At 39.1% G+C, this 25,478-nt stretch overlaps 1 protein-coding gene across 1 annotated transcript in view; it reads right to left on the bottom strand.

Moving 5' to 3' along the window:
- Window positions 1-17,656: 17,656 nt before the first annotated feature.
- ZNF407 (zinc finger protein 407) overlaps window positions 17,657-25,478 on the bottom strand; it is a 367,412-nt gene continuing 359,590 nt past the window's right edge. The window contains exon 9 of the mRNA XM_087707329.1: window positions 17,657-20,050. Within this exon, the coding sequence (XP_087563455.1) occupies window positions 18,705-20,050 (1,346 nt within the window). The 3' untranslated portion in view covers window positions 17,657-18,704. The remainder of the gene's footprint in view (window positions 20,051-25,478) is intronic.

Genomic DNA, 25,478 nt, shown 5'->3' with positions numbered 1-25,478 from the left:
AAAGAAATAAAAAATGTATCCGATCCAAATTGGTCAAGAGACAATCATGTAGCAATAGCAATAGCACTTAGATCAGTGTTTCTCAACCTTGGCAACTTGAAGATGTCCGGACTTCAACTCCCAGAATTCCCCAGCCAGCAAATGCTGGCTGGGGAATTCTGGGAGTTGAAGTCAGGACATCTTCAAGTTGCCAAGGTTGAGAAACACTGACTTAGACAGTGCTTTTACAGCCCTCTCTAAGCAGTTTACAGAGTCAGCATATTGACCCCAACAATCTGGGTTCTAATTTTACCGACCTCAGAAGGATGGAAGGCTGAGTCAACCTTGAGCTGGTGAGATTCGAACTGCAGTCAGTCGGCAGTCGGCAGAAGGAGCCTGCAATACTCCACTTTAACCACTGCACCACTGCGGCTCTTTTACATACAAACATGCACAAATGAACAAACATTTGCACAATCCCTACAGTCTTAATCCCCTCTTTACATGTTCTGATTTATAAATTTGGCACGCCCAATTTACAGTTGCACAAAGGAAGAAACAAAAAAATCTAGTAAATTCTAGTCACCTAACCTTGACACCAAACAGGAACACATATTTCTCAGTGACTCCCATTATCCCTTTAGCTTAAATTGCTTTGTTGAAGTTCAAAATGGCCTTTCATCAATCAGGGCTGTCCCATCGGGACGCACTATTCTGATGCATTGAACTGTCTAGTCATACTTGAAGGATGGGTTGACCTGCCATCTGGTCAGTTTTGATATGGTCAGATGCTTGTTTTGCTGTTAGCCAAACTTTTCCAGATGATTGTCTTGTGGTATAAATATCATATAAGCGCATGTCAATGGCTCGGCTCCCAGAATGAAGCCAATATTTTCAGGCTTGGAGTCTCACGTTTCTTGATTGGGGTACAGGAGAAAGGAAGAAGGACCAGAATAGAGCCTCTGGATCATAAGAAGAAGAAAAAATCTGTGCCAGAATATTCTCAAGTTAAGGATTACTTTGAATTACATTCTAAGGGTCTGGCACAAAAGTCCAGGAGGTTGGGCTAGAAGACCTTCAAGGTCCCTTCCAACTCTATTATTCTGAGTGGAAAAAAGGGATATTCAACAAATGGAAGCCTGCTTTGTGACTAAGCCAAATTTGAAGAAAGGGGACAAAACAGATTGAAGTCAGGGTGAAGAAGACTGTGTGGTTAGAATAGAATAGAATAGAATAGAATAGAATAGAATAGAATAGAATAGAATAGAATAGAATAGAATAGAATAACAGAGTTGGAAGGGACCTTGGATGTCTTCTAGTCCATCCCCCCTGCTTAGGCAGGAAACCCTATACCACTTCAGACAAATGGTTATCCAACATCTTCCTAAAACCTTCCAGTGTTGGAACATTTACAACTTCTGGAGGCAAGTTGTTTCACTGATTAATTGTTCTAACTGTCAGGAAATTTTTTCTTAGTTCTAAGTTACTTCTCTCCTTGATTAGTTTCCACCCATTGCTTCTTGTCCTACCCTCAGGTGCTTTGGAGAATAGCTTGACTCCCTCTTTTTTGTGGCAACCTCTGAGATATTGGAACACTGCTATCATGTCATCCCTAGTCCTTCTTTTCATCAAACTAGACATACCCAGTTCCTGCAACCGTTCTTGATATGTTTTAGCCTCCAGTCCCCTAATTATCTTTATTGCTCTTCTCTGCACTCTTTCTAGAGTCTCAACATCTTTTTTACATCATGGTGACCAAAACTGGATGCAATATTCCAAGTGTGGCCTTGTCAAGGCATTATAAAGTGGTATTCACGCCTCACGTGATCTTGATTCTATCCCTCTGTTTATGTAGCCTAGAACTGTGTTGACTTTTTTGGCAGCTGCTGACAGTGCTGGCTCATATTTAAATGGTTATCCACTAGGACTCCAAGATCCCTCTCACAATTATTACTCTTGAGCAATTACTCTACATCAGTGGTGGGTTGCAGGTGGTACGCCCTGGTACGGGCGTACCGGAGCCTGCCTGGAGCACTGGATACCATTCCAGTATGGTGCTCCAGAGGGCCCACCTGCCCGCCTGCACTCCTTACCTGTCTTTAAAGTCTTTGGTGCTTATGTGCATGCACACAGTGTGTACAGTGCCTGCGCAATGCTCTGCCGAGCAGCTGGAGCATAGTGGAGGCGTTGCTGGATGGAAAGATGCATGTGCGCGCTTCACGTTACTACTCTTGAGCAAGGTACTACATCAGTGGTGGGTTGCAGATGATATGCCCCGGTCCAATACAGGTGTACCGGAGCCTGCCCGGAGCACCGGGTACTGTTCCTGTATGGTCCACCGGAGGGCCTTACACGGTGCATACAGCACCTGCACAACACTCCGCCGAGCAGCTGGAGCGTAGTCGAGGCATCACTGGATGGTTAGACGCATGTGCGCGCTTCACATATTACCATTCTTGAGCGAGATACTATATCAGTAGTGGGTTGCAGGCGGTATGCCCTGGTCCGGTACATGCGTACTGGAGCCTGCTCCGAGCATTGGGTACCGTTCCAGTACGGTGCTCTGGAGGGCTCACCCTCCCACCCACGCTCCTTACCTGTCTTTAAAATCTTCGGTGCTTACACACGTGGCGTGTACAGCACCTGCGCAATGCTCTGCCGAGCAGCTGGAGTTTAGTGGAGGCATCACTGGATGGTAAGACGCATGTGCCCGCTTCACATGTATACACGTGTGCTACGTGCGTCCATGTGGATGACACCGGTACCGTTCCAACCATACCAGTTGGAATAGGATCCAGAACCCACCACTGTACCACTTATAGTGTACTTGTGCATTTTGTTTTTCTTGCCTAAATGTAAAACCTTACTTTTTTCACCACTGAATTTCATTTTGTTAGATAGTGCCCAATGTTCAAGTCTGTCAAAGTCGTGACCTGTCAAAAGGGCGAACGACAAAACCGCGCCCAACTAAACCGCGTCGCTGATGTCATCAACGCAGCGACAACAGCCAGCCCGGAGAAAGAAGGGCGCTTTAAATAGTGCTTTGAAAGAAAGCCGATTCAACTTAAGGTAAGGGTTAGGTTTAGGGTTAGGTTTAGGGTTAGGTTAAGGGTTAGGTTAAGGGTTAGGGTTAGGTTTAGGATTAGGTTAAGGGTTAGGTTTAGGGTTAGTTTTAGGGTTAGATTAAGGGTTAGGTTTAGGGTTAGGTTTAGGATTAGGTTAGGGTTAGGTTTAGGGTTAGGAGTTAAGTTTAGGTTTAGGGTTGACAGTGTGCTTCTGTCTCCGCGCTGTTGTCGCCCTGTTGATGATGTCAGCGACGCGGTTTAGTCGGGCGCGGTTTTGTCGTTCGCCCTTTTGTCGGTGAACCTGTCAAAGTCAGCCTCATTAATACAGAGAAGCAAATCTATTAAAAATAAAAAGCAAGACATTTAAAAGATTATAACAAGAGAATAACTGTGAAAAGAAGAGAGAACAGGAAGAAATACTGTATATACCCTACTCCCCACAGAAGCATTTGTATTAGCAACACAGTATTAGTTCAGTGACATCTGATTTGCCTGCATAGAAAATGTTGTTGGCATCATTGTACAGATTGGTTCCCACAATGCCACTTTAAAGCAATTAACCTGAACCGTCTTTGCTTCCTTTACTCTAGAGTGGTTAATGTAATGTGTGAATCATTTGAAAAGGGATATTCTGATAACTGCAACCGCTAAGGAAAGTGCTGCTGGGTTCACAGCTACGACAAACCAAAGCAGCTGTCTTCAAAAAAGAATTTTATTTTGATATGTTTGTATTGGAAAAGAAACGCCAGATAGCTATTGTAATGTATCTGCTCTGTAAATCCTGTGTTTTGTGGGTGTATCCTGTAATAGACACTTTGAAGAAAATAAGCCTATTTCTATGTAAGTAAAATACACAAAGTGAAGCAGTGTGTGTGTGTGTGTGTGTGTGTGTGTGTGTGTGTGTGAGAGAGAGAGAGAGAGAGAGAGAGAGAGAGAGAGAGAGAGAGAGAGAGAGAGAGAGAGAGAGAGAGAGATGTGGCTAAGGATTGCTGGCGGCTATTCCTCTGGAGACCCTTCTCTTGTGCTAGTGACAATGCAAACACCTATAGTCTATTTCAGAAGGTGCGGTTGATATAGGATAATCGGCAAGTTAAAAATCTATTCTCTGCAGCAAAAAAAGATCACCTAGAATATGGAAAAGCAATCCTTTTCATATATTTGGAAGAGTTATCCTTCTAACTCACATCATCACATGACGTATCACATCTCCCCCACCCCTTTGCTAAAATGGGTGGGTATAGCAAGTGCGCGATACATGAGGCCCATGGGCCGTGAGTTTGATCTAAGGGATATATATGTAGATGCAGCATAAGCCCTTCTAGTATGTTTTTTTTGAATGAATTTTCTATTTATTCTTTTACATCTTTAAGAAACACCATCTTAAAATCAATATGATAGGAAAAAGCTCATTTTTTTTTAGAAATGTGTTTTTTTCTTACCATCCTCCAAGTTTTTATTTGTGAAAAGCATGCAGAACACACATCAATTCAAGTGGTATCATAAATTCTGCAGCCCAAAGATTTTGATGGTGGCCTTTATCTCATCAAATTATGAAGATAAAGAGTAATGTCACCAATAAAACAAAAGCAAAACCTTGCGGACAAACAATTTGATTGAATTTCTTGCAGTGTGCCAGACACTGGAAACTGGTCAAGTTAAAGCAATAGAAAATGTCACCCTAGTGCAACGTATTTCTAATGTGGAAGAAGCACGAATATACATGATGCAAATGTTTTCTACATTACAGTCCAAAGATGTTTGTTTCATTGTCAAGTGAGATCTCAACATGATTATTTGCTTGGAAAAAAGGAAAAAATATGCATATATTTTCAGATCAAAGGAGGAATAAACACTATTTTAAGGCACTTGAGGTAAGTTCCTGTTATTGACAAGGATTGAGTTCCTACCTCACAACTGAAGTTGATGAAATCATGGATAAAGAAACTTCATAATTTATACACACGGAATGGTCTGCCATTTTGCACATGGGTAAAACAACAATAATTCCAACTAAGTTCCCAAACTGTGGAATATAAAAACCTTTGTCCCAAATAACCAAGGTCTGGTCTCAGGTGATCACCCCAAAATACACTTAGTGAGGGTCACCAGGATTTAAGTTCCTGCAAAACATATAATAGAGCCTTCACTTTCCTCAATCAGTATTCTATTTAAACACCAGCAGGCTTCAATCACTTTCCCAGCTGTTTTTGTACCTGTAACAATCCTAGTAGCTTGATAAGCTGGTGGCAACAAAAATGAGCAGTCAGACAAGAAGACCCAAATTCATTGGTAACCTCACATTGAATAGAATAGAATAGAATAGAATTCTTTATTGACCAAGTGTGATTGGACACACAAGGAATTTGTCTTTGGTGCATTTGCTCTCAGTGTAGATAAAAAGACAAGACACATTCATCATGAATCATAAGGTACAGCACTTAATGATAGTCATAGGATACAAATAAGCAATCAGGAAACAATCAATATCAATATAAATCGTGAGGATACAAGCAACAAAGTTACAGTCCTGCAGTCATAAGTGGGAGGAGATGGGCGATAGGAACAATGAGAAGATTAATATCGTAATGCAGCCTTAGTGAATGGTTTGACAGTGGGGAAGGAATTATTTGTTTAGCAGAGTGATGGCACTCGGGAAAAAAACTGTTGAACAAGGACACACATTCAATTTTGCAGCTACTAAGATTATTGGACAAGCAGGTACAAAAACAGTCAGAGAAATGATTGAAGCCTGGGAAACAGGCCCCTCATCAGTCAACAGGAGTGCTGATTTAACACCAGTTTTTCAAGTACCTAGGAGGCGAGAGCTTGGCAGCACAAGCAAACAACAGCCAACAACTTAATAATTGGTCATCAACATCCTAATCAACAGCCAAAAAAGCCATACACAACCAGGCATCATATAAATACCTAATATAAATAAATAAAATAAATAAATAAATACACACAGAGTGGGCCAAAGTACATAGTCTGCTAGAGGGAAGTTCCCTGAGGATGGGTTTCAGCAAATGTCCAAAGGCTTGGAAAACTAAATCTCTGTTCCTTGGATTCTTAAACAATAATCATCACACCAGAGTAACTTGGATATTTTTTGGCTTCTGAGGGCACTGAAACAATACGTGTTCAATAAATGAAGAAATCATTCTTCCATATCTTGATGGATTCTTCCATATCTTCTTCCATATCTTCAGGTATTTGAAGATGGAGCAAACAAATACTTTAATATGTACTGGTGATAAGTCTTGCCCAAGATGATACCTTTCAGATGTGTTGAACTGAACCCTTGGTGATTAACCAGCACAGAAATTGGCTTGTTCCATAGGATCTTGTAGTCAAATGTATCCTTGGGACACTATACTGAGTCAGGTTCAGGGGTGGGTTTCTCGCCCCGTTCCAACCGGTTCGGTTGGAACGGGGCCGGTGGCGTCCTTGTGCACGCACGCGGTGGACGATCGCGCAGGCACTGTATGCGTCCTGCGCATGCCTGGAAGCGCAGAACTCGTCAAAACCGGGTAAGGACCGCGGGCGGGCGGGCGCGCCATTTTCCATTCCCGGAAGTTACTTACTTCCGTGTTCGGCGACCAACCGGTTCGCAGGGACCGCCGCAAACCGGTTGAAACCCACCCCTGGTCAGGTTGTATATAACTTAGCTAAATAGCATGCCACATTATAGCAATACTTGTTTCCAAAACACTTCCAAATAATGTAGGAACTTCCCCTCTTGTAGGCAATTTGTCTAGATCTATGATGATGTGAATGCTTAAATATTCAATTTGCATCATACTTGTAAGTTCTTGACAATGGCATGGATATGCCTAGTGATAAGGAAGCATTTATTAGTTGTAGGGCAATGTGAAAAAGCAAAAGACGTAGGAATTCTTAGACACGCTTCAGTTAAGGCATTTGATTTCCCATTGGCTTCAATGGGTAAGGGCATACGCTGCATTTAGGCTGAAATGCAATAGAAAAATGGCAACATTGCTGGGAGAAAAATTTCACATGTAAGTTTAGCAAAATGCTGATTCATGGGAAAAAGAAGAACGTTGATCAGTAAGTTTGTCTGGAAATGCTGATAAACTTCAGAAAGTTCTCACTCCCCCTGAAGACGATGGAGCTAAATGAAGAGGGTTTTTTTTTCTTTCTGAACTATTCTGATCCCTATAAACTTAGAGGTCATCTTGTCTTCTATCTTCGTAGTGTGTTTCAGCTTGATTACTGTAGTTATAGGCCTAGTACTGCTCTTCAGCAAACCTGCTGACCTCATGCATGTTTTCCAGGCTCTGCCCACAGTCTGTCTCTGGGAAATAGCCTTTTGAGACTGTCATTTAATGAAACACGATACAGCTATTACAGTAGAGTGATTTTATTATATTTATGTCCCGTCGTTTCTCTAAGTATATATACAGTTGTACATCACTATTGTATTCTAATAACAAGTACAGCTAAGGGAGAAAAAGCCTAGGTTATCTTGCAAGCTGGATGATTGTGGATTTGAACCTGGGCCTTTTGTTATGTTGTGTTGGCTGTGCATATGGAATGTATAACAGTTATTGATTATCACAAATGAGCCTATATTTAGTGAGGCAATGAGGCTATTGACACAGTAGATTCCTGGAAGTTTGAAGAGTTGATTATGTGCCAAGGTATCTGGAGTGGGGCAATTGGGCAAGGTGTGAGGGTATTGTTGCTATTCCTCCTCTTATTATTCCATTGCTGATATTAGCATTGTTAGTGTCATAACTATTACTTAGTCCCATTGTGTGGAGTAGTTTGATCTTACTTTCACCATTGACTCTACTAGTAGGCCAGCAGAGTATTTCTGCCAAGCATGATAATGGCATCCATATTCTCAGAAATCAAAGGAAGATGGCTTTCTATTCTTCACTGTGGCAAAGTGAAAGAAAGCAATCTTTGCAAACCCCTTTACTATCTTTGTTCATCCAATGCCCATTTAAAATCATATTTAAAATCATATTCTTTTTCTGAAATGAAATCACCTGGCTTTTTCAATGAAAATAGAAGCTGGTTGATTGGCCTTAATTTTAATGCAGGCTACTAACTTGATTAAGCCCGTTTTCTTTCGCCTGTGGATTTGTTTTGCTTTGGTTTTTGGTGCAGGATGCCTCTGAGTTTCCTGCCTGAATGCTAATTTTAGAATAGAATAGAATAACAGAGTTGGAAGGGACCTTGGAGGTCTTCTAGTCCAACCCCCTGCTTAGGCAGGAAACCCTACACCACTTCAGACAAATGGTTATCCAACATCTTCTTTAAAACTTCCAGTATTGGAGCATTCACAACTTCTGGAGGCACGTTGTTCCACTGATCAATTGTTCTAACTGTCAGGAAGTTTCTCCTTAGTTCTAAGGAGTTGCTTCTCTCCTTGATTAATTTCCACCCATTGCTTCCTCAGGTGCTTTGGAGAATAGCTTGCCACCCTCTTCTTTGTGGCAGCCCCTGAAAGCAGCTCAGGGTATGGTTCTGTCATTCAGATATGCTGTATAGCCAGACAGTCGAGATAAGTCCTAGTGAAATGTGAGTGTAAAGGGCTATTTGCAAAGTCTCCAATCTCATGATGTAAAGCCGTTGACACAAAGAAAGAAAATTATGAGTTATTCTGCTTTTATTCTATTAATATCAGTTTCCACTGCCAAATAAATGTGGAATAATGCAGTGCAAAGCAACATAACAAGAAGTTCCTGTGAATCAGGCTGAACTGACTATATAACACGCTTGGTGAAACATAACCATGAGAATCAGCCATTTTGAAAAGCTTATGGGGTAGACAATTGAAGATAATCATGTCTAAACCATTTCATCACCAGTTTGGTTTCTTTCCTCCAAATGACAAGAAAATATTTGTTTTTATTTCAGAGGGCTACCACTCTGACTACCTTGAAATATAATGAAGGTCTATATTTTGACGTTTATTCACAGTCTATGACCCAGAGAGAAAAATACAACGGTCTCACATTGAATTAGACCATGGATTGAATTGGGTATAGTTGTAGGGTTGCAATTTCCATTTTAACTCCTATCTTATGATAGTGATGCTGATTTAAATTGTTGGCAGCTGGAATCTAACAAAATCGGGAGAGACAAAAATTATTCATTTAAATAAAACAGTTCTAACCTTGGTTCAAGGTGCTCCTTTGACAGCAAGTAGCTTTTCCTTTTGCAATTCATCAGTAAGGATGATAACCTTGTTGAAATCTTGTTCAGACCTAAATAAGGAGCATTTGTGCAGCATTTGTGTTTTCTACTGTAGCATTTCAGTAAACTCACCAAAAGTAAAAATCATCCCTGGAGGAACGTCATACGTTTTACTGCACACCAGAGGAATTTGCACAGGACACTTTCCAGAACAAAAATGAGTTTGGGGGGGGGGATCTTATCAGCTGAAAAACCAATCAGTTGAATCTGATAAATGCAGGCAGCATTAAGACAGTAGCATAGGAGAATAGCATGGGTTCGAATCCCAGAAGGGTATGACTATCTCAGGGGTGTCAAACTTGCATCGTCACGGCAGCTGCATGTGACATATCGGGACTTTCCCCCCTTTTGCTAAACCGGGCGTGGACATGGCCAGAATGGGCTGCAAGTTTGGCAGCTCTGGTCAGGCTGATGAGAGCTAAATAGCTTGAAATAGATCTATACTAATCTCCCTTTGTTTCTTTGTTGGTAAAATATAAATTCAACACAAAAAATAGTTTGTTGCGAAGGTGACTGCCTGCGAAGGCTTCTGGAATGGGGCTGAAAGGCAAAGGCGGAAGTAGGATGCTCCATCCCATATTTGGGTAGACCAGGGCACCCTGGTAGCCCGGCCTCACCGGAAAAAAAAACATTTAGCATAGGAGAAGTGAATCAAGTGACATAGTTGCATGAGATGCCCAGATGTTCCTAACCAGAGTGAATCAAGTCATCCTGGTGTTGGATTCCTAAATTCCAGAGCTTCTGAAATACCAGCAGTCAGTGTTGCATTTGCAGCATAGAAAATGCAAACGTGTTGCTTAGCTCCATTGACAAGTAAATGCAGTGCCAGACTGAAGTAACTCAGCATGGCTCTGGCAAAATTCCTTACACTCTTGTAGCTGAGAGGACCATCCTACAAAGACAAATATAAATAGATGAGTAGGGCTTTTTGAAAAGCAACCCCAAGACAAGGCTGCCAATGATGAGTTGTGAGCCTTCCATTCTGTCTGTACAGATCTCTGTATATGCTTGGGTGGGTGGTCTCGAAATGCAGACTATAAACAAACAAACAAACAATGTATATTTCATCTACAGGTGCCATCGATCTTAGTGATTTTAATGTAACTTCAGCATTTATATGGGGCTGCAAAGAAATGGAAGGGAAATGATTTGGGCACAGTGCTTGAGTTTCAGAATAGAGAACAGAGGACCTCTTTAGTAAAGGGTTAGGGGTGCAAGGATCTTGTAACTTGACAGCTTTAAGACTTGCATGCTTCAATGCCAGAGTTCCTGAATAGCTACTTGGACCGACCTAAGTACTAATTCATAATTTCACATCTGGTCACATGGACGGCAAGCCACTCCCATCTGGTCACATGGGTGGCAAGCCACTCCCACAAAGGAGGCCACACCCACAGAGTAGGTTCGAACAGTTTTTGAAACCCACCACTGATAGTGGTGGAAGGGACCTTGGAGGTCTTCTAGTCCAACCCCCTGCTCAAGGAGACCCTATACCATTTCAGACAAGTAACTGTCCAGTCTTTTCTTAAAAACCTCCAGTGATGAAGCTCCCACAACTTCTGAAGGCAAGCTGTTCTACTGGTTAATTATCCTCACTGTTAGGAAGTTCCTCCTTAATTAGTTTCGATCCATTGTTTCTTATCCTGCCCTCTGGCACTTTGTAAAATAAATTCACACCCACTCCCTTTTGTAGCAGCCTCTCAAATGCCGGCATAATGCTATCATGTCCCCGCTAGTCCTTCTTTTCTCTAGACTAGTCATACTCAGTTCCTGCAACTGTTCTTCATATGTCTTTTTTTCTCCAGGCTTTATAATTATAAATCATAATTGCTCTTATTTGCACTTTTTCCAAAGTCTCAACATTTTTTAAAATAATGTGATGACCAAAACTGGAGGCAGTATCCCAGGTGTGGTCTTACTAAGGCTTTATGAAATGATACTAATACTTTACGGGATTTGGATTCTATGCTTCTGTTTATACAACCAAGAATTGTGTTAATTTTTTGGCTGCCGCCGCACACTTCTAACTCATGTTTAAGTAATCATCCACTAGGACTCCAAGGTCACAGTCACTGTTTTTGAGCCAGGTTTCGCCCAATCTGTACTTGTACCTTTAAGTAACAATAGGACAATGCTAGAAAGTAATCAATGAATATTAATGCAATTATATCTTAAAGGATACCTAATGCTGACTCCTATGTATTAAGCTTCCTGAACTCTATTGGATGATTGCTTTATTAACATGCATAGGATTGGCTCAAAAGTTGTCCTTGTTCAGAGTTATGCTGTGGACTCGGCATTGGTAAAGAGAAGAAAGGACTGCCTTGGATCTTCTCCCTATTGTAGAAAAAGGAGTTTGAGGAAAACAAATCCCTCAGAAGGACTAGAAATTTTAGTTGGGAGAAGGGGAGAGGGCTGATATTTTAGGGGCACTTTTTAGGATACATTCTGTGGACATTCTTTAAAATGTCTTTGAAGAATATCCAAGGAATTCATACATTTCTCACCACGGTATCAACTTTTAACCAGTGGGGGTTCCTACTGGTTTGGACCGGTTCGGCGGAACCAGTAGTGGTTTGGCGTCCTGGGTCACTGGAACCGGCGGTGACCCAGACCTGCCATGCCCCTGAACTAGTTCTCCCAGGCGGTGCCATAGGCGCCGCCATTTTGTTTTTGAGTTCTGCACATGCGCAGAACAATTTTAATTGTACTGTGCATATGCATGCAGGCATCAAACACGCACATTAGCGAACTGGCAGTAGTGCCTGCCAGAACCCTGCTTTTAACAGTGTCCTGATTATATTGGAAGAAGAAAGTTGTAATGTGAGGAAGAGGACATGGTACTATTGTCTTGGCTTTTGCTGCATTGCAATGGAAAACAATCCTGGCAATAAAAAAAAAATAGACAAGAAAAGCCTTAAGTGTAACCAGCAACACTCTGGCATTGGGTGAAATGGGAATGAATGCTTTATGAACAGTGTGTGCAAATGTGTGGGTTCATTTGTGTCAGTGGTGTTCCTTATCAGTTACTGTTTTTTGTTTTTTTTACAGTATTTATATCCTGCCCTGAACTTGGTATACTCTGTGCAGGTTATGAGAGCAACAACAAAAACATAAAAGTCAATAAAAATAAATTTATTTCTTGTTCTCTATTTTTTAGCCCACTCGTTACTTTGTGAACCAATTGATTGCACTTATTTTGGCTGTCTTTTCCTTTGCCAAATAGGTTAGGGTTAAGGTTATAGATCAATGGTTGACAGTTACCTCTGCAAATTTATTTACCTGTGCCCTAATCACCAATCGATTATGTCTTTATGCCTGCAGTGGGCAAAAACTTTTTTTGGACATGAGATTTTAGCACTAGCAGTAGGCAAGAAAAGAACAAGAACCACACTTTTTTTTTTTTTTAAAGGTATCATTAATAAGCACCCTGGGTATTATTTGTGCAAGTTCCAGCCACACACGGACTGAGCCGTCCTACATAAACCTAAAAGGAAATAAATCTGCACCGAACTCTGCAGAATTACTTCCAGGAAAGTATGCATAGAATTGCACTAAGGGTCTCTTTTGTTCAAAATTTCCTATTAGGGATATACGACTTATTTATTTAATTTGATTTATATGGCAGCCTCTCATGCCACTATGACTCAGAATGGTGAATGATTTTTTTTAAAGAACCCCATAATGTAACACTTTAAAATATACACTACATTAATAATTATACATTAATAATTATACATTAAAAATGGCACCGGAGAGTAAAATAGCAATACAGTATATCATAAAATTTTAACCTACCTGGGCTTCACTAACTTTATGATGCCCGTGATTGAGAAACATCCATGTTTCCAATGCCTTTGGAAGGCTAACAAAGTCAGGCTTTGCCACTCTAAGATGTTCCAGAAAACAGGCAGATCTCCATAAATCCATGTTATAATCTGGAGCATTTTCGTTTATCAAGTTATCACAGCCTACAAGTATGTGATCTCTTCTGCAATTATATTGCAGGTGAAAGTATGTTTTACTCAGAAGGAAGTCTCTTTTCAGGGTGATGTAATTTTCAGCTAAGTATGCATAGAACTGGACTCCCCCCCACAATCCTATTTCTGTTTTGTTTTTGATCCCTGGATTCATTTCAATGACTGATACCCACTGCTCTAATTACAGGCGGCAACAGAAGCTACAAGGAACAGACTAATTACCTCTTCCTCTCACTAAAATGTCAGATTCTGTGTCACCCACACAAAGCCAACTTAAAGCTTGTACCCCAGGCCAATAGGATGACTGGGCTACCTTAATTGCAGACCACTGAAAACAACACCACACAGTAATAAGGAAACCACTGGCATCCATTTCAAAGGATTCAAAGAATTATCTGTGATTGGACGTCCCCTTAGCCCGATGCATTCTTGCAAAGCCCCTGCTTCTAACAGACAGCTGTCGCCACTTGTAGATTAGTCAAGGCCCCTCCCTTGCAAATTGTACCTTCTTGATGCCCTTTCTTTCTGTCCAATTATAAAGCGGCGCTAGGTTTTCTCATCAGCCATCTCCGTGTCTTCAAATGGCTTTTCAGTGTCAGACCTATCAGGAAATTAACTCATCACGCAGTGACAGCTGCTAATTTTTTCCCCTTGCATGTCAGATAGATCGCCTGCTGAAGCTAATAATGAATCACCAATCCCTGATTAGAAGGTGCTTCCGAAACGTATAACTGCCATCGGAGCTAATTTTTTTCTTCATATAAAATGATATCACCCTAGAGGAGCAGAAAACGAATTGTTCTGTTCAACAAGATGGAACAGAGGTAAGCTGTTTAAAGTGAGCGGTGTGCGATTGGAAATTATGAGCCAATATTGTAGAGTATAAGAAGGGGTGAAAATGCCACTTTTCTTTCTTCCTTTTTCATCTTACCAAATGAATTGCTCTTTCCGGTTACATAAGCTATTCAGTAGAACTAGGTCTGTTTTAGAGCTCAGGATATGCTTTTGTCCTCTGGGTTCTTGGCGGTATTTTTCTCTGAAAACATACAAAGTAGAGAATACAGAGGAAAGGTTGATGTGGTCGGGGGTCTCTCTTGTGTTTCCCCTCGCTAACTTGCTAGTGGCTCGGGCTGCCAGCTGATGGTCCCCAATGTTTTTCAAAGCAGGATAGTTCAGATACAAGTTTTGGCCAGCCTGAGGCAGGAAAACTCATCGTGAAGAACATCTTGAGCCAACTGTGTCTGCAAACATAACAAATCTCTCTCTTGTGGAAACTTGCTATCAATCTGGATGTTTTGAAGGCAACATTTATACATGACAACAGTGCTCACAGCACTGTTCCTAATTCCCCGGGTGCATATTTCTTGGTATGTTGGCTTTTTGTGCCAGTTCAACTAACTTCCATGGTGAACTATTGCTGATAAGAGACAGAATATCATTTGGCTTGGAGCTTTTGTTTTGGTTAACATTTTATATCTATGAATTAACTTTCAAGAGACGTTTCTTGAAAACATGGCAGAAAACATTGTGCTGGAAGCTATAAATGTTATGGGGAATGGCTGCAGATACTTGTTGGGGCTTCCTGTTTTTTCTGTCTACTAGGGAAAAAGGTTGCTAGTCATATAAATCAAGATAGGGATTATATTTATTGAGACTGACTGTGATTAACAAAAATTCCACTATATGTACATAGTTAACTATTCCAGTTAGTTTGGATTACCACAATGAATGATTACTGGACACATTGGCTAGAGCTGATGAAATTTGCAGTCAGTGGTGGGATTCAAATAATTTAATAACAGGTTCTCTACCCTAATGACCAGCTGGGTAGGCATGGCTTGGTGGTCATGTGATCACCCAGGTTGATGGGTGCTTCACCTTAGCTGTTACAATGTAATAAGGGTTAACCAGAGAGGCAGTTTCTTCTAAGCAGAGCAATAAAGATTCGGCTAGAAACAACACCAGAATGTTTCTTTCCTGCCTTCCTTACAGGATTAGCCATGTAAAGTGGGAAAAAACAAAAGAAGATTTCTTCCAACAACCAGTTCTCCGAACTGTTTAGAAAGCTAACAACCGGTTCTCCTGGATAGGTGCGCGCTGGCTGAATCCCACCACTGTTTGCAATCCAAAGTACAACTACCCCTATAATTCATTATCTCACTTGTTCTAAAATTACTTATTGTCATTTGAGGTAGGTCCTGGTGATAGCTCAGAAAATATCAAGATATATACCAATATACAGAATAAGCATAACCACTTTTCTAAACAAGTGTCTCACTTTCTTCACACTACAGTATAACTGAGGTGAAATGCGTAGGAGAAAGCTGTGCTTTAAAATAATTTTGAATTTTAAATCCATAATTTTCATCATAGATGCACCTGCATTAGGATTATAGGAAACTGCTTTCCAATTTGTTTTCTGAATTATTGAATGAGATGTTTGATACATCTAGATTCCTAGAAAACAAGTCTATAAAATCATATCAAGGCTGGGACTTCAGAGGTTTCATGTTACATTTAGAATTTGATCCCAGAAGCAGCTATGTTGCATAGTCTGAGGAACATGAGTCCCTCTGCTTATCAAATAGTTCAGAATCCCAGATTTCAAATAAATCCACATCTCTCTTCCTGCCATGTTGAAGACAAAGCGATGCATTTCTGCCCTTCAGATGAATATGTCTTCCATAGCAAGGTTCAGATACAGCCTTCCAAAGTCTTTGACTGGCAGATAGCACTAGCACTTAGACGTATATATTGCTTCACAGTGCTTTACAGACCTCTTTAAGTGGTTTACAGAGCCAACATATTGTCCCCAACAATCTGGGTCCTCAATTTACTTGACCTCAGAAGGATGGAAGGCTGAGTCAACCATGAACCTTGATGTTTCTATTTGCTGCCTTCATGATACCCCAAAAGAGAATTACAATAGAAGGAAAGACTTAACTAAGGCATGAATGTGTCAAAGTATATAAACGTGAGATCAAATATTTTGTTTGGAAGTAAAGAAGCCCAAGTTGATGGTTCATGAACTATTAACAATATCCTGGTGTCCAAACCTGGTGTCCTTCCTAAATAGGTTTGTTGAGGAATTTTGCTCTTAACAAATTCAGAAAGTTTTCACTGGCTGATATTAAAGTAACGAGAATCTAATTATCGAGACTTGTACATTCAATTGAGGAACATTGGCTGAAGAAAAGATCTTTCTAGATTGGTGATAACAAATGGGCTAAACCAGAAAACAAAAGGTAGAAGTGCATAATCTGGATTTCTGGAGAATCTTTCTCAGCACTTCCAAGCCAATGAACACTTCTATATGTATTTTTTTTCTTTTATTTATGCAAAGGTCTGCTCTTTTCATTGTGCATACAATGTGATTGCTGGTTTGACACTGCAGGCTACACTGGTTTTATGAAGGATTAAATGCCACCTGAGACATATTTATCCTAAATAAATCACAAATGGTAAACTGCAGCATGTCAATGTCAACACCCTGTATTGCTACAGAAAGGTTAGCCATACAGGACTGAGCATAGCTAAAAATTAGCATCCAAGCCATAAGACCAGAGGGCTCCAGTTAACAGGCAAAATGATCAAGAAGAAATCTTTTCAATGAAAAACATTCCTTTGAGTACCTACGAGAATCTTGCAGAAGGCCATCATTTTGTAAAGGTCACTTTTATCCTGATAACAAAGAGGGAGTTGATCCTGTCATTGTTGGCTGAAGACAGTATTTAATAAGTAGTGAGCGGACTGTCACTTTTAAGAAGAATGAGCAAGTTAAACTTGGCTAATTGTGACTTTCAGTCTCCCCTCCACTCTCTCCCTTTAAAAAAAATTTTTTTTTAATTCTCCCTCTTTATTTTAGGGGCTGATCTGACACATCCAACCTGGAAAATAAAAACAACAACACATTTGCCACTCTGACAAGCACATGCCGCTTGCAGCTAATTTTAGAAGAGACAATTGTGCTCTGACTTTTGGATAATCGAATGTATCATTTATGCGTTTTCTGCCCGATACTTTGAATAATAAAAATTAGATAATTAAGATATTAAATTAAACTAATCCAGTTACTTCCTCTTCTCCTAGCCTGAAAGTCACGAGTCCAAATGGGAACAGAAAAATTCCCCCTCCTCTGCTCCTTTCTCAAATCAGACTGGGAGAGTAACCATGATGCCTAGTGGGAGTTCTGTAAATCTCTGACACTTTTCCAGCTTGCTTCTTGGTGTAAAACTAAGGCACTCAGCAGCACCACATACAATTTGTGGGCCATGGATTTGCAGGCCTGTAATAAAGTCTATGTAATGCCAGGTCTGTGTATTGATCAACAGTGCATGTCGGTAAGAACTCTCAGTGGGATCTATTTCCAGGTAAGCTTAACATTAAAAATGAGAATACACCTTTTAATGCTGTTTTTTTTATTGTAAAAAACCAACTGTTCCCCTATATATGATAGTTACATCTCTTAAGGAAAAACAGAAGTTTTTATAGCAGAAAAATATTTGTGTTTTTTAGCAGGAACTTACTTTAAACAATCAGAACTTATCCACAACTAAATCAACATTCTGATCCAACAAGAAATAGATCAAAGTCACCTTTTTGCACTTAAGGTTAATGGCAGAATTTAACGTGGAAAAGGGTCATCAAATATTTGCAAACAAACTGCAAAATGGTATATATTTGAGTGATACTATTTAAAAAAAAACAGAAGAAATCCCAGCAATGATTACATAACAGGCATTAGAGAGTTCCTTTTGCTACTACCTCCACAAAGGTCGATTTCAGAGATATCTCATGAGATCCAGTGGGAGGTTCAATCACAATAAAATGTATTTTTCAAAAAAGGCTTTTTGAACCACACCATAAATTTATTTCATTGTGAATACTGCATTTTGAGTAGACATAACTGGGGCGTATTTAAACAAGTTTGGAATGTAAAATTATTGCATACATAGAATGCCTTAATCTATACATTGTTGATGTCTATGTCAATTGGGTGTTAGGAGTACAGTACCTGCATATTTAATTTGCTCTCTCTACAGTAAGTCAGATAAGTCAAATTCCATAATTAATCACAAGAAAGATAAAACTATCAGATGTCAAAATACAATGAAGAGGTGATAAGCAAAATAAACCAAACTATCTAATGAAGATAATAAAATTAATATCTCGGTAGTTGCATCTGTGTATGCTCTGATTTTATTTTGTAATTTTTTTCAGTGTCTATAACCAGTGATAGTCTGATCAGTACTCATGCAAAAACAAGGAGAATTCCCTTTTGTATGTAACATTCCCAGGATGGTGATGCTAACACCGTATAAATGCATTGAACAGCAAATAGCATTTAGAAATGCTTTATAAGTTAACAATAAAACATAATATATCTGATGTTTAATTCTTTCTTTTTTTTAACTACTCTTTTTTTTAAATACTCTATTTATTTTTATATCTTTTATAGTTCGCTGTTATCTCTTTGGCCCTGGATAATAGCTGCTTGTGAACCATCTTCTGTGTAAATGAGCATGCTACTTAGTTGTTCAACACTTCCGTCACAAGGATTTTGATTAGAATTTATAACTGTGCCAGCCTGCAAAAGTTCTTGAGTTTCCTCTTTCTCTATCACAGTATGTGAATATACTCTAGAGTCACTCTCAATTTCCTGTGGTAATTGTGTTACTATGTAATGAGTTGCACCACTGGCAAAGTTATTGTTAGACTCCTGAACCATTGCTTGAGCAATCTCCTCTGTGACAATGATCTGTGAAATTCCTCCATCTGCTCCAACCAAATCCATGTGTTGACTTTGGATGCTCAGGGTATGGCTGTCAGCCTCTTGCATTATTATTTGAGATCCTTCTCTAGATACCATATGCACAGTTCCTTCCTCATTCAAAATGACCTGAGTGACGCCTTCTTTCATCAGCTGATCAGCTGCGGCTGTATCGCATACAGCGAACTGGAGGACTCCTTCAACCATTTTCTTGAAGGCGACTTGAGCATTTTCCTGAGATGAAATTATGGTAGACGGATGGACAACCTGTGTTACTACCTCCATGGACTGTTCTTCTTCAATTTCCTGAACACCATGGAACATTTGTGTTTCCTGTGTTATGTTATCCATAGAAATGGCATCTGTCTCTGGATTTGACATTTGCAATACTTCTTTGTGACAAAGCTGTACTCTATCCAAGAGTTCTGCTTTGTTCTCCACTTCACCAAGTTCTGTTACAGCACAAAGCAAAGCATCTAAAGCCGAGGCAGACTCGGGTGGGTGTACCCTTGATGTATCCAGAGACTCTTGTCTCATTATCTGTTGCACCACTGCATTATTTGGGGCTGAAGTCATTCCTATGGAAACAGCATCTTCAAGAACAGTTTCTCCTACAGAGCCTTCAACAACAACAAGTTGTGTTTTCCCATCTGACAACTGTTCATTAAGTATTTGTTCTGGAAGGATACTGCTTACATGAGAGCCATTTTGATTGGTAGCTATCAGTTGTCCATCTTCAGTTATATGTACTACCCTTGCCACTTGGCCAGCCATTGCCAAAGTCTGAAGGGTAGCTGCTGCCGTCTCCTCCACCGAGGCATCAATCGTGAAATCACTGTCATATCCCTGAATAATGATCACCTGTTGCACTTGTTCACTGGGTTGTGGATACCTCCTCATACCATGAAGCATCTTATCACTGACTGGAGAAATTTCATCCAGATTTGATGAAGTAAAAGGGCTGGTAGTTTCAACAAATGTAGCTCCTTGGCCCTTCAGTCGGCATTCATAAGACTTAGAAACTATACCTAAGAAAAGAAAGAAAGAATACATTTTTTAAAGAAAATGTCAAAAAATAGTTTCACAAAATATGAACAATATAAAGGTATGAACAATATAAAGATATAAAAATCACAGATGATATGTGGATGCTATTCTTCTTTCAAGAACAGGTTAACTACTGTGATAAATTCGGTATCAATAGTAGGGAAGGGAATACTCGTATATGCATGTTCATGTTCAGAAGAACTTAAGAATCCTATTTCTTTCTAGCAGTGACTAGATGTATTTATATACTTTCATTAAATGTTTCACCAACAAATTTGTAAACCCTTTTGAATTTTCAGTATTTCTGCACAAATATGACTTAAAATGTAATCTGTTTTTCACACATGCAATTGGATGAAGATAACTCCATTAAACCAATTAGTCAAAAACATTATATTTGTTGATTTATTTATTGAAGGAAATGATCCAAAGCTATAACTGTAAGTATTACATTGTAGGATCCCTGAAGGTTATAAGCTGCAGATCAGAGGTGGGTTGATGCCGCTTCGGCCTGGTTCAGCCGAAACGTTAGTAGAATTCAGCCTGGGTCGCAGAACTGGCAGCAACCCAGCCTGCCAGGACCCAAAACTGGTTCTCTCACTGCCTCTTGGCTGCCGCCATTTTGGATTTTAGTGACTGCGCATGCACTGTAAATTGTTCTGTACATGCGCAAAGAACAATTTATATTGAAGAGTCATGAGTGCGCAGTGTGCGTCTGGCACGCTTTGTGCGCAGGTTGCAAACCGGCAGTAACACCGCCAGCAATCCACCCCTGCTGCAGATGAAATTAGACACACTGGGATACCAGACTATGGATGTTTTATATATTTCCTTATTGTTTTGTTGTTTTTCTGTTTGTTTTTTTTAAAATTTATTATCTTTCTCAGGTGTAAGAGTGAAATTGTCAGTCCTAGAAGCAACGAAGTTGAGACCAGAAATGGTGCAGGTGTCCTTCATATATAAAACTGAGATACAGCCAGACACTACATAAGGCTGGTTTAACAATTAAACCCTCGATTTTATTAAACCCTGGATCAGGCCAAAGTACCTGATTCAATAGTATGAAATCTTCATTATTATCACTCCATTTTCTGCAATACAAGCAACAGATCTATCCAAGTCTTATCCTCTGGACTGTTCCACTTCAAGCTCTTAAATTCTGGTTTAGTTTCTGCAGAGATATTTATGGCTATTGCCCAGGGTGAAATTCTAATTGCAAGCCTATTAGGGGATTTCAATTGGCCAGGCTTGAAATATAATTAATTAACACCAACATGATTACCATATTATGAATTTCCCAGACGTGTTCCATAAATGTGGGGAAAACATGGAATCTCTTCAGAGCGTAAATTCTGGTTTTCCAAACCAACAGGTTTCTGAGATTTCCAAACTGGAAACACTGCAGGTTAAAATGCTGCTGATGAATCAATGTATGGCTGAACCATAAGGCTAGAGGTTCAGGATAGAAGTATCAAAAGCAGACACAAAACCCGAAGTATGATAGGTAAGAGTAAATGTAGATTTGAAAGGGGACACTGCAGCTTCATCTTGACTGACAATATTTCCCCTAGATCTGAAGATAAATTAATGAAAAAAATGTACAGTATTTAACCCTAACCAATTTATTTATAAGCAATGAATTCAATAAGATTTGAACCCTAATAAAGTTGTGGAGAAGATATCTTAAGTTGTGTGAATCTATGCAGCAGACACTAAAATTGAATTTCTAATAGTAAAATCAGTCCATTATTTAATTTGCAATAATCCATTTGGGTTAACAATAGCACTGAAAATTGACTACATACTATACCAGTGGTTCCCAAACTTGGCAACTTTAAGACTTGTGGACTTCAGAGCTGGCTGGAGAATTCTGGGAGTTGAAGTCCACAAGTCTTAAAGTTGCCAAGTTTGGGAACCACTGTACTATACAATGTAGTCTGCATTTTTTTTTTAAAAAAAATCACTATAATTTTTTTGGGCCAAGTCAGAATTACCAACAGTAGTTATGAAGGTACATAATGGGCAGTTTATGTATTGTAAAAAAATCTTAATACAAAGATGGATTTACGCTTTGAAGATGAAGTTTAAATAAGAATCACAAGCTGTTTAATAAAGGGTTAGGATTACTTAGTATAATTAATCTGTAAAAAAAACCACAACATATAAACAGTCTGTGCATGTTCTAGATGTCATTTGCTAGATAACACTGATCTCCTCTGCCTTCCTTACCAGCTGAGCTTCTTTCACTTCAACCTATTGCTGTGAAAGATGTCCGTAGAGCTGTGGATGGGCTAAATCAGAAAATGGTATGGTATCAATGCCACAAAGGGGCCACCATTTGTCTGGAAACAAACTACAGTTGAAGAAGAACTCCCTCGGGATAGGGCTCACATTCGAGGTTCCACTTGGCTATCACTTAAACTTGAAAAGCTGGTTTGCTATGATTTACTATAGATGTACAACATTGTCCCTGGAATCACTGTCACAAATTCAGTAGCATAATGCAATAAGAATGAATCTGCTGAATTTAAAATAGAAGAAGATTTACAAAGCAGTTACGTAAGATTGCTAAATATTGTCAATACAGCAGTCAAGAGCTTGTGGCAACTACTTCAAATTATTTGCTCCTCTGAGAGCAGCCTGGTTCCAGTAGCCATAATAATTTAGTAGAGTGCCACAAACTCATGTGACCTTGTATTAGTATTAAAAACAACCTGGTCAGTAAGCAGAACCTATCTATGTCAGCTTACTGGCTTGTCCAAAGCAAGTAGCCAATTCAATGTGTATGTAAAATGAATCATCTGCATTATATCATCACTAACATTTCATATATATCTCAATACCATTTTTGATGAAATTACTGAACTCATAGATGTATCAGGATTTTAGGTTTTTCAAAAACAGTGTCCCAGTTTCAGAATATCTCTATGCCAGCTATTAATGTGAAAGTCTACAATGCACCCATTATCAAAACACAATTACATTATACCATCCTAATTTTAGATGGCAAGACAGAAGGGAGCCTTTATGTCATTTAGAGAAAAGTGTTCTTTTTTTTTTTGAGTGACTGAAATATTTGTCCAAGTAAAAGAGCATGATTGATTTGGCACCCACTGATGGATTAAATTCTGGCAAGGAAAAACTGTAGGGAAGAACGAAATGGTTATTTGTATCATTAACCTTATGCTCTTTCTCTATGGAAATCATACTCAAGATTCTCAGCTTGAAAAAAAAAGAATGGAAGGGAGAACATAACACAAAGAGACAATTAAAAATCAAATCTGATTCATATTTTGCAAGAGAACAATGTAATTAATTTGTTTCTTGCTTTCGTCGACAAGATGTGGGCTCAGACTTGTAATGATATGGTCTTAAATCAAAACACAATTCTGCTCTAATATTATCCGTTGGACTAATTCCACAGATAAAGTCTTAAGGGTGAACAGGCCTGAAGTGAGACTGCATCAGAGCAGAATCAGACCAGAAGAAGATAAAGGAATATGTTCCCTCCCTTGGCTTCAGAGGTAAATGCTGCATCTGTGATTTTATGCATGCCCAGTCTTTGCTCAGCAATTGAACGGGAAGTCTCTTGGGGGTTGAGTTATCCTGTAAATTCCTTGCAGCACAGATAATTATGCCATTCTGACTGCTTGCTTAATCTATTTGAATCCAGAGGTGAGTTAGGCCACTTCCTGACCATTAAAGTAAACTACATGGGTAAATACTGCTGTCACTAAAGGGATGTGATGAAGCTTAACTACACCAACATCTTAACTTCGGCTCAGTGCAACCCAAGCTATTCCATCATAGTTCATAAATGCGATTGCAGGTCCATCTTTTGATTCAGCAATTTAATAACTTCGAGTGCTGTCAGTAGTGCTTTGAAAAATGGATCCTATAAAATGTAACAACCTCAATCAGATTGTAAAAGATTCACCCACGAAAGATTCTCCCATTTTCAACTATAATGAATTAATGTTGAGCTGTGTAGAAGTTCAAGTGTCAGTTAAACTAATGGGAATCTGTAGTGTAGGCTTAAATTTTAACTGGGCCAAAAATTTATTGGGAACATCAAGTTCAATTTTAGTGATCTTCATGGTAAATGTAATATGTGTAGCTGAATGGATTCCCTTTGTTTTGAGAGGATGGAAGTTAACAAGAAAAAACAATGTAATTCTAGAGATGTTTTAAGAATTTGTTATGGCAAAGCATGCTCTCCCCCCCCCTATTTTCCTACTCATTTTTTTCCTATTAAACATAATTGTATCAAAGCAATTTTATATTTTAGAAATGCATTTTAAACAAATGCTGATACAAAGGAATGATTTTTTTGTTAGACATAACAATCATAAAAGTGAAATGCAAAGATGGCTGTATTTGCTGTTGATCTTCATTACAAAGTATAAATGAACACAATTACATTTTAAATAGATAAAATACAATAATGTAAGATTGCTATTTAGGGATAAAAGATCCTATGGATGTGTTTCATATCTATGGATATCAGGATCACAAAATTGGTTATTTTCCAAATATTCTGTATTTTCAACAGAGCTTTTATTTATCAGCTGGCACTTGGAGCAATTATTTAAGAAATGGAAAATCTTAAATATTTTGGGATATTATATCATTATTTGTATACTCTATTCATGTTTACAGGCCACCTTTTCATCAAAAGAAGATGAGCTATGCTTTATTTAATGTGATTAATGAAGAACACAAGTAAGATTTAGCTCAGCTGTGTTTTTGAAATCAAGAACTGAGTATTTTGCTGTTGTATGTCTATATTATTTTTGTTACAGCCCTCATTTCCCTGGCCTCCACCCTCTTAGAATAAATACCTTATTCTTTTGTTAAGCTCACATTTAATTAAAATGTACAGGATTTGTGCAGTGAACTTGAATGAAACAAATAAAACAAGGGCCCCCCTCTCTTGAAGGCATACGTTGTGAATGAAAAATGTCATTACAGTCTAAAAATTTTTGCAGTAAACAGGGCCTACAGAGGGAAGTTTCCTCTGTAATGACATCCATAAAATACACAAATGGCACTTTTAGTACCATCCTGAATATGGCATTTTCTGTGCTCTACACACAATCTAAATGGTTTGATCATAGAGCATAATACTCCATTGGGTTTATAGAACAATCAATGTTCCATAAAATGATGTATTTATCCAATAGTAGGCTCAGCAGTTACTGGTGTATGACATTGTAGGACACTGGCTTTGTACTGTTCAGCAGCACACATGCTGGTTGTAAAACTTATCTAACACTACTTCAACAACTTCATCTCATCTGTGTCAAGTAATTTGTTGAAGCCTCAGCTTGGCTTAAAAAAAAAACTTGTAATAAAAATTCATAGAATTTTCAAGAGAATGAAAGCTGATGACAATAGAAAGGTCACATT

This window comes from Thamnophis sirtalis, unplaced genomic scaffold (assembly GCF_051295495.1).
Source record: "Thamnophis sirtalis isolate CommonGarterSnake01/CBP01778 unplaced genomic scaffold, rThaSir2_p1.2 scaffold_2, whole genome shotgun sequence".
Taxonomy (NCBI): domain Eukaryota; kingdom Metazoa; phylum Chordata; class Lepidosauria; order Squamata; family Natricidae; genus Thamnophis; species Thamnophis sirtalis.
This window is presented reverse-complemented; position numbering and strand designations above follow the sequence as displayed.